Source organism: Monopterus albus, unplaced genomic scaffold (assembly GCF_001952655.1).
Source record: "Monopterus albus unplaced genomic scaffold, M_albus_1.0 scaffold95.1, whole genome shotgun sequence".
Taxonomy (NCBI): Eukaryota; Metazoa; Chordata; class Actinopteri; order Synbranchiformes; family Synbranchidae; genus Monopterus; species Monopterus albus.
The window spans coordinates 1,278,920-1,289,278 of record NW_018127975.1 but is presented as its reverse complement, the minus strand read 5'-3'; the positions used below and the strand labels follow the sequence as shown (position 1 = coordinate 1,289,278).

General features: G+C 38.0%; 1 protein-coding gene across 2 annotated transcripts in view; it reads left to right on the top strand.

The window, feature by feature from the left end:
• The window catches only part of pamr1a (peptidase domain containing associated with muscle regeneration 1a), a 14,746-nt gene extending 6,995 nt beyond the window's left edge, over window positions 1–7,751 (top strand). For both annotated transcript variants that reach the window (XM_020608793.1, XM_020608792.1), the window contains 6 exons: window positions 1,415–1,612; window positions 1,733–1,927; window positions 2,376–2,442; window positions 3,240–3,472; window positions 5,277–5,617; window positions 6,410–7,751. In XM_020608793.1, the coding sequence (XP_020464449.1) occupies window positions 1,415–1,612; window positions 1,733–1,927; window positions 2,376–2,442; window positions 3,240–3,472; window positions 5,277–5,617; window positions 6,410–6,982 (1,607 nt within the window). In that variant the 3' untranslated portion in view covers window positions 6,983–7,751. The remainder of the gene's footprint in view (window positions 1–1,414; window positions 1,613–1,732; window positions 1,928–2,375; window positions 2,443–3,239; window positions 3,473–5,276; window positions 5,618–6,409) is intronic.
• The last annotated feature ends 2,608 nt before the right edge of the window (window positions 7,752–10,359 follow it).

Genomic DNA, 10,359 nt, shown 5'->3' with positions numbered 1-10,359 from the left:
GCGATAAACCAGAGTTAAGTTATGTTTTGACAGGGGGGGGAAACACTTATTCACACAGGGCTTTGTAGTTTTGGATTTTGTTTTCCCTTAATAATAAAAACCTTCATTTAAAAACTGCATGATGTGTTTACTTGTGTTGTCTTTGAGTAATATTTAAATTTGTTTGATGATCTGAAACATTACAGTGTGACAAACATGCAAAAAGATAAGAAATCAGTAAGGGGGCAAATACTTTTTCACACCACTGTATTTCATTATAATATATTGTTTTATCATATTGTGTCCACACGATGTCAGCTGATGCACTGTATAAACTTGGTTTCTTCTGTGGAGTCCACATAAAACTAACAATAATGTATCACTATGATATATTCGTATTCAAGATAATATGATAGAGATAACATTCCGCTGTCCCTCAGTGCATTTGTATGTACCATATTTGCTCCTGGGCTTTTTTTTATCATTCCTCTGTGTGTGTTCAACCTCCTGCACAAGGCAGTGATGTGAGGCGGGCAGTCAGTGACACAGATTTATCATAGTTGCTCCTTTCTATTTGCCCTGTGTGAAGTAAACCATGCATCTAACTTGCATCCCATTTATCCATTCTTTTCCTTCATGGATGTTAACTTTTGATAGCTAGACTGAGCATATCATAGTAATACAGACTGAATGGCTGGTAAGGCCCCCATGACCAATGTTTCTGTAAAGATTAAAAAATTTGAGAAATTTTATTTTAGCTATATAATTATTTCTGAGCAAAATACTACCAGATAGTATAAAAATGGGCCAAACTAAAAGGCAACGACAGAGGCAGCAATGAAAGAGGTCAATTCCTCTAGAAAAAATGGCCATCCTTTGTTGGAGTTCAAATAAGACATGCTCCAGGTTTTTTAGTCAAATGAGGCTGGTCTGGAATCTCAGCAACATCCATTGTTTATTATTATGGATTTTGTTAAATTCTTGGCCAGAACAGTAGCTACATTTGTAGCAACAAAAACAGCAACTAAGACAACACTCATTATTATCTCCCAATTCACTTCTGAACTTGTCACATTTTCAATATTTTATAAAGAGAAAAGAATATTTAACCAAATTAAATTAGGTCTTATTAAGAAAACTATAAAGAAATAACTTCCTGACTGCCTATGCAGCAAGGGGTAACTGAAATATGTTATTCATTTTAAGGCAAAAATAAATTTTGATATACCACAGAAGCATTTTTCAACATTCAGGATACAATATCTCAAATAACAGCAGCATCAGCACATTTTTAAACTGTCTTTTCAGCTGTCTTTTTTGTATCATTTATGTGGCTTTAATGAATTGTAATGACAGTTGTGCACTTTTTTGCATTACCTGTTGACTTAGTGTAGGATTGTCTTTCATCTATCACAGCCAGAAATTTACTCTCCAGTTTCAGCCATCAAGAAACCAGTGTGTCCACCCCCAGAGAAACCAGTAAATGGATTTTTGCTGCCTATATATGGCTCAAAGGATGAGCTTGTATCTGTAAACTATCAATGCCATCCACCATTCGTATTGACTGGCTCCCAGCAGAGGACCTGTCTGCCTAATGGCACTTGGAGCGGGGTAGTTCCAGCATGTGTAAAAGGTACCTTTTCATTAGGTCACGTCTGTTCTTCATTTCCTGGTGTTTGTACCATATAGAGGGCACATGATGCATTTATTAGGCAAGATTCATCTCTTGTCTCTTAAACCTATACTCCTACAGGCCAAACAAGCAGAGTCCATTGTGCCCCTCTGCCTAAATTGCTCAATGGCTACCACAGACCTGCTCTTGACACAGCTGGAGGTGCAGAGACAATTGAGTTTTTCTGTAAAAACTCCTACATTTTGAGTGGAAACCACCAGACTACCTGCCTCTCTAATGGATCCTGGAGTGGCAGGCCACCCAAGTGTTTGAGAGGTAACTGTTTTCAGAAACACACTGAGCTTGGGAACACACTGTTACACAAAAAGTATGGTCTATTTTCTCACTTCATTACTATGTAAGGACAGCACAAAATGTTTCTGACATACAGGCAGTCCTATTTGTTTATTTGACACCACAATTTTCCTCTAAATGAACAAATTCTGACATGAAGGGGAAAATTTAGCAATTAGAGCACTGTCATGAGTTTATAGTAAACAAAAGCAATTTGAAAAGATGAATTGATAAGTGGTTTTGAATTTTTCTTTATAAACAGTATGTTTGGCCCTGATATTTTAAGCATAAAATTGTATTGTTTACTTTGAATGCCTTGCCCCTTGTGCCCACAATTATCCAGGTGACCAAAACAAAGTTGTTTTATCAATGGAGGCTCAGAAAGTGAGTCTTGTGTGCTAATAGTCACCTGCTTGATTTGCCCCTACAGCCTGTCGAGAACCCAAAGTGTCTGAACTTGTGCATCAGAGTGTTGTAAAGCCACACCTACTATCAAGGTATCCATTGTGACTTTGTGCTGTACATAATTATATTACTTAAAGCCACTATATATAAGAGTTTTATGATATTTTAGCATTTTGCAAACAAGTCTGATGGAATAAGTTTTTTTTAAGTTAATCCTGGTGAGAACCAGTGTATGTTGTTTTCAGTCCATTCATCTCAATGTTCCCAGGATGGATTTCTGGAAGGAGAGCAGTAGCAGCAGTATGCTTTGATATCTGCCATAGTGTCTTTTTTTTTAATAATGCCAGTGGAAATATTCAAATTATATACATAATGGTTTCAAATAACAGCCTCTAGGATTTTGGTATTGCAGTACCACACAAGTTTTTACAAGATAAGTCACCAGAGAAGTCATCAGACATGTGCAATTAAAAATGTAATCAATCATCAATAGTAGTGAATATGGAAATAATTCAAATGCTTAAACATCTGTCAAAAACTGAGCAGAGGACATAGTGGTACTACCTTTATGAAGTTATAATACATAACGTTGTTTTAAAATATTTTTTTAAACTTTCCCAACATTGTTGAAGTTATACTCTTTGATGAAATGCCACCAAATCAACAAATTAACCTAAGTCAAATATTATTGGACACTAAAACAAAATCAGGAAATGTACTTTTAAGTAGAGCTTGGAGAGTCATTTAAAAATGCAGCAAAAAATCTCCATAGCCAAAAAATTTGCTCCATCTCTTGATGATGGTAGCAGTATGCAGTTGAAAGCTCAGGAAAATTTCCAGTAAGTGGACATTGTAGCAAAGTGTATTTCTCTCTTCACTGCTCATCCAGGTACAGCATGCATGACTTGTCCTCAGCCGGCTTTACGCCACTTACAGTGGACAGACAGTCTAATGTAGAAAGAGTTGACACCACCCTGGAAGAGCTTCCTCGTGGATTTCATCCAGTCTACACTAGCATCGAGTACAAATGTGCCTCAGCTCTCTACCACAACACAGGAAGTTCTCGGCGCACCTGCCTGATGAATGGCAGATGGAGTGGACGCCATGTTTCCTGCTCTCCTGGTGAGACAATCAACAATTTAGACCGAACCTGTGAAGTGCTTAATTCAATGCGCTTTTAGTGTAGTTTGGCCAAAAACGTCTGAAAGCACAGGAGAAACCAGGCACTGACTATTTTTTATCAGATTTAAACCTTCTCTACCTCTGCGACAATGACACTGTCCTCCTTTAAATGACCCTCTACGTCATCTGTGCAAGTATCTTATTACAACCCAGAGTTATGTTTAACTGATAGGTGATTTGTAGCAGTCATAGTCTTTATGACATGAGAAAGGGGATAGTCAGGTGATGAAGAGCATTGAGCAACAAGGTAGGGTGCAGTCCGGGCTGGGTGGATAAGTTGCAATACACAGGACTTTGACACAGGAGACTGCTGTTCTTTTTCCATTTCCAATGTTTGCTTCACTTAACCATGACTGCTCCACTGCCTAACAGCATGCGTATTATTGTAACCATGACAACAAAGGCAAGTACTGACCCGAACCATGTTATTTCACTGACAACCTAACACGTTGTTGTTGTACCTATCCCTAACCAAACCATGACTTAACTATGTTGCATGTTTATTATTGTCATGATGATGAAGGCTCAGTTTTATAATGCTGGCATGTTCCATGTCTTTATTATTGTAACCCTAATGAGAATGTACGGTATGCCTGCAGCCTGTATGCTCCTATGGGTCATGTCAGACAGTAGGGACAAATGATCTATATGGAGAAAATGTGTCTCTCGTTGTTTCAATAATCATGTAGCCTCCAGTGCTGAAACAATCTGGCCTTTTGAGTGACTTCTCATTTGTGGGGGGGGTGTCCATCGCAACAGGATTTCTGACTGTTCAAAAATGCCACGTGCTTGGCAACCAGATTTTATGGGAGCAAGAGAGAGTAGTGATTAAAAATATGAATTTAGGATGTTGCTGAAGGTAAACATTATTTATTTTTAAGTAACTAAAGGCTTAAACAACTTTTTTCAGGTTTTTCAGCAGTTTTTCAGTGGTATGCACTAAACGCTACCATCTTATGAGACACGTTCTCTCGTATGTGGTTAACAATACTACTAATCTGTTTTTATAGAAAATTCAAGGTATTTCAGGATTTGTAGTGTACTGACTTCTCAACTTTTAACATTTCACTTTTATCATGCAAACGGTTAATTGAAAGGCTTTTCTCCATTTACTTGTATGGCAAAAGCATTTTGCACAGCTACACTAGGGAGTTTGCTGTAATTTGTTTATTTGTGTTGATGGGTTTATTGATTTTATTGGTTGGCCAATTGACCCGAGTGACACTGGCAGCTGTGGTAGGTTGGAACAGCAGGTTGGCAGTTAATTGCAGGGATGGTACAGTATTTGACCCCCAGCTGTTTATGTTGCTGCAAATGAGCAGACCAGTGCCTGTGGTTTCATATCACAGGTTTAGCTTAGCATAAAAACCGGAAACAGCAGGAAACAACTAATGAGAAAGAAACAAAAGGTGGATTTTCTCAATGTTGCTATTCTATTAACACACGTGTCTGTGTCGTGTCACACATCCACTGGACTCAGGGCCATGTGGTCACATGCAAAGTGTGCTTGACTGACATCTGTATGACTTCCATCTGCTCGACTTCAATCAGTGCAGAAGTCTAATTATCCAGTATGTCTGTGTGTGCATGGCCTTTTCTTGTTAAGACAAAAGCAGAAGACTTATGTTTACCTGAGTATTACCTTGAATTTATAGTAAACTGTTTTAATATCATGCATCAAATTTGTTAGGAAATTGCTTTTTTGACACTTTCTTTCCCCTCACTGCCTGTTATCTTTCCACAGTTTGTGGCAAATTCAACACTTTCAGCACACAAAACCTTACAGACACTCCGTGGCCGTGGCATGCAGCCATCTATATCCGCTCACCTCCTGATCTTACTGCCAGCACCCACAAGCCCCATGGAATGTTCATGTCTGACCAGCAGGGGACCTCAGAGGAATCGTCCTTCTGGTACCTGGCCTGCAGCGGGGCTCTGCTCACCCAGCGTAGCGTCCTTGTGACAGCTCAGTGTGTGGTAGACAAGGACAAGCAGGGGCCCCTTCACCCAGCACATATGAAAGTTGTCATAGGCATGCAGTATCAGGCATCTAAGGATCGGATGAAAAGCCTGCACCACCTCAGGGTACTAAACAATAAAATATTTGTGAGATGTTTTATATTTTGCTTTTTTTTAGATTAGTTTGTCAAAAGGTTTGATGGCGATGCTTTGATAGACAAAATATCATGTACAACTTTACATGCATAGCTGTCTCGATATTGTTGTAAAGGCATTTGGATGCCAAAGTTAACACTGGGCTAAATTAGCAAAGCACTTTGTGTGACAAAACGTAATGAACAGTTTCATAATCATAACAGCATGTTTCTGACAGGGTCATATGACAAGGAAGGGACAAACAACCATGTGTGACCTATAGATTTGACCTGTTGGGTTAAACATTTGTGAATGGATAGAAACTACACAGATTTGTTCCACTTTTAACCTACTGTAAATGTCTAAACAACTTTTGACCTGCAACAATAAATGATCTCACACTGGTTTTACACATTTTTAATTTCAGGTCATATAGCATATAAAAGTTTCTCATTATGGCAAAAACTACCAAGCAGCAGATGCAGTGATAGCGTATTAAGTAAGGAATCTTCATTTAAATAAATATAATCTTCCAGGTTTTTGTTTATAAATAGTGGAGGAAGAAATCTTTTGGCATTTAGATGTGCACTTTAAGATTTACTGGGATATGATGGTATTTGATGTGGATTTGAAATATTTGTGCATCTTGGCGCATATTATTTGATCTTAACTGATATTCCAAAAATAACAAAACTTGGAACATTCTTTGTGGAATCAGGCTTTCTCAGGTATTGCTACTTCCAATTTTTAATCCATTTTTTCTCTCTCTTTCTGCCTGAACAGGTTTCAGAAATTTTAGTCCATCCAAATTTTTACTCTGCGCCCGACTTTGATGTGGCTGTGCTCAAGCTAAAAGACAAAGCCAAGATCAGTGAGCGTGTGTTGCCGGTGTGCCTACCCAAAATGCAGGGAGGAGAAGTAACAGTGCAAGAGGCTTTTAATGCAAGGTGGACTTTACCAAACAATGGCAGGCTCCTAAGAAACTACACTCCCTTGAGCCAGACAGAACTTGTTGAGTTGAGTGATGTTGCTCAGTGTGAAAGAGCATTTACTCATAGAGGAACACATACCCCCACGATCAGTGACAATACCCTCTGTGTAATCCAAAGACCGCCCAGTCCTCAAAGCTCTTGTCCCAGTGTTTTTCCAGGCCTCATGACCATGCCTGCTGTGTTTTTATCAACAAGTGGTGTCTTGCCAGGTCACAGGGAGACTCAGGGAGCCTCCAGCACAGGCTGGCAACTGCTTGGTTTGGAGAGCTTCAGCTATGAGGAAAAGCACTGCAACCAACAGACTTACACAGTTCAGATACGAATTGCCAACTTTCGAGACTGGATAGAGAAAAACATGAAGTAGAATTGTATTCTATCACATCTACAGTTGATTTTCAGTGGTCATTTACCAGTATTGTTAATTTCCTGTGTGTCTCAATATCATATAAGGTGAGAACTGTTTTCCTGGCTCTATGTGTGTATGTTGTTGTTCTGTATCTGGGTCACCTCCACTTCAAAAGCATCATGTGAGTTGGTTAAAATACACACCTACCTTTTCATGATCTCTACAGCTATGTATGTTCACATAACAGGGGTTAATGATCAATTCCAAATTTGTTTGTCAGGTTGGATCTTTTTGTGTTGATGGTTTACCATCATGTTTGTAAGAGATACTGTATACAAAGCCTATAAAAATTATTCACTCCCCTTGAAATTTTCACCTTTTATTTTGTTACAGTAGAATTTAACCTTTTTCATACTGATCAACATAAAAAGACTCATCCATGAATTTGGCTCACTGTTTGAGTCAGCTTGCATGGGTATGTTGGACTCTACTGCTCCTCTTAAACAGAAATCTCTTAAAGTTAAAACTGAGCCTTGGCTGAATGCCTCGACTCATGCCTTCAGACAGTTGTGTTGCCAAGCGGAGCGTACATGGGAAAAAAGAAAATGTTTGAGTTTCTCTGGGTTACTTCAGGGATTGTCTTTCAAATGATCAGAATGCTGTTAAAAGTGCTAAAACTAATTATCTCACTAGTGTGATTGCTAATAACCAACATAAACCTCAGGTGTTATTTAGCACAATCAATAATAAATCCATCAGCCCCTTCTTACCCTGAAGTCTCAGTAGAAATTTGTGAAGCCTTTCTCTTTCACTGATTGTTAATATTGGGCAGTGAACTGGTGTTGGTTCTGATCCATTAGTTGTTTATATGTGCCATGATGCTTTTGACCAGTTTGAACCTGTATCATTGTCTTTTTTTGAAGACATACTTCACCATGCTAAAGTTTCTCATTGCCCCATGGATTTTATTAGCCAAATTATTTAAGGATATCTTCGAGGTTGTTGGGCCGAGCTTGAAATGTTTAAGAGGCTAATTTTTAGCCCCTCCTTAAGAAACCTAATTTGGACCACTCAGTTTTATCTAATTTTAGGCCATGGCTAAATTATCTTTTATGTCAAAACTTTTAGAAGAAAATATTCTTAGTCAACTGCAGTCATACAGTATTTTAAGGATAATGACGTTGATGAAAAGTTCCAGTCTGGTTTTACACCAAGGCACAGCACAGAGTCTGCTATTTTAAAAATTAGCAATGATGTTCTGCTGGCTAGGGATTCTGGAGACTTTGTGTTATTAGTACTCCTTGTCCTATCAGCTGTTTTTGATACAGTGGGTTATCAAATCTCAACTTGCTCAGTGTGTAGGAATTCAAGGTACTGCCCTACACTGGTTTGAATCATTTTTAATCTAAAAGAACTTTTATATTCAATATTGGTGCCTGCTCTTCTCATTCAGCTCCATGGGCTTGAAGTGTACACCAGGGATCAGTTCTCTGTCCAGACTACTATAATTCACTGTATTCTGGAGTCAGTAAATCACTTCTTTCATGTCTCCAGTTGCTTGTTTACTGATGAATTCACAGAAATATGAGCATATTTCAACTGTAGTGGCTTCCCTTCACTGCCTCCCGGTTCGTTTCAGAATTGAACTTAAGTTGCAGATTTTTGTTTTTAAGGTTTTAAATTGTTTGGCACCTCGGTATCAGCAATCTTATTCAATGGCACATCCCAGTTAGATCTCTTTGATCTTCATCTTTGTATCTCCTGTAGGTTCCAAGATCCCGCCACATGCATTGAAACAATAGGGCTTTTGCCTTTGTGGCTCTAAAACTTTGGAATGATTTGCCTTTTAATATTAGATCTGTTACACATTTGGTTGCATTTAAATATCTCTTTAAAACTTTTTTATTTAATAAGGCATTTAATTCTTAATGAAGTCAAATATTTACTGTTTTGTTGGCTCTTATTTTAGTTAGCTTACTTTGTTTTAATGTTTTTAATTACCCCTTTCATCTGTTTATTGTGTGAAACACTTTGGTCAACTAGATGTTGTTGTAAAATGCTATATACATAAAGTTGTATTTGATTTGGTCCATGTCAAATGTATAGATCTATACAAAGTGATGAACATTAATTAAAAATACAAGACAGTAAACAAATTACATAAGTATTCACCCCCTTTAAATCAGTGTTTAGTAGATACTGAGTGGATAGGTCTCATTCAGCTTTGCACATCTTGACATTGGAATTTTCCTCCATTCTTCTTTGCAAAACTGCTCAAGCTCTGTCAGGTTGTAAGGGGATCATTAATGAACAGTCCAGTCATGTTCAGCCACAAATACTCATTTGGATTGGGCTCTGACTTGACCACTCCAGAACATTAACATTACAGTTCTGGAACCATTTGTGTGCAGTTCTGGCTGTAAGCTTGGGGTCATTGTCTTGTTGGAATGCAAATGTTCTCCCAACTTGCAGTTGTCTTGGCAGAGGGAATCAGGTTTTCCTCCAGGATTTCCCTATATTTAGTTGCATTCATTTTACCCTCTACGTTCACAAGCCAGACAGGGCCTGCTGCCAAGAAGCATCCACACAGCATGACGCTACCACAACCATGCTTCACAGTGGGGATGGTGTGTTTGTAATGATGTGCAATGTTTGGTTTGGTTTACATCAAATGTAGTATCTAGTCTGATGGCCAAAAAGCTCAGTTTTGGTATCATAGAACCTTCCTCATGAAGTTTGTTCAGAGTCACTTGAAGTGGAAAAAATTCAGATGTGGGTCACATCAGCAGGTAATGTGAAAAAATATCTCTGTATCTCCATACAACACTCCACCCAAAACAGAATGTTCTAAACTTAAGTTGAGGACATTGTGACTGGGAACAAACATATCTGCAAGTTTTTAATGTTTTTTTTTTTTTTTACTTGTGCTTGATTCTGTTATATCAGAGGTTTTCATCCAGTCGTCCGTGACTCCCTGATGGTTTGCAAAGGCATTAGAGGTTGTTCCCTATGCATTCAGTAATATAGTTTCAATGTAGGAATCATTATTATTATTATTTTCATTTGATAAACATTTTTTCGTGAATCCCTACTATTCTATTAGACAGGACTTAAAAAAGCAAAGGTGACTTTCAGGATTAAAACAGTCTATCCAACCCACAACAGTGTGCATACCCTGTGGTAGACCCTGGATCACAGTTAGTTGAAAACCTCTGTGCTATATCCTGTTTTTGTTGAGCTTTGCAAAATTTGTAGTCCTTAATTTATCAATTTTAACTTAATAAGTACTTTAGAGCTGACTTCTTATCATTCCTACTTTCCATATTGATGATGTATACTTAAGAAAATGACTGAAATTTAAATTTATTCAAGAAGAACAAGTAATTATCTGCAAA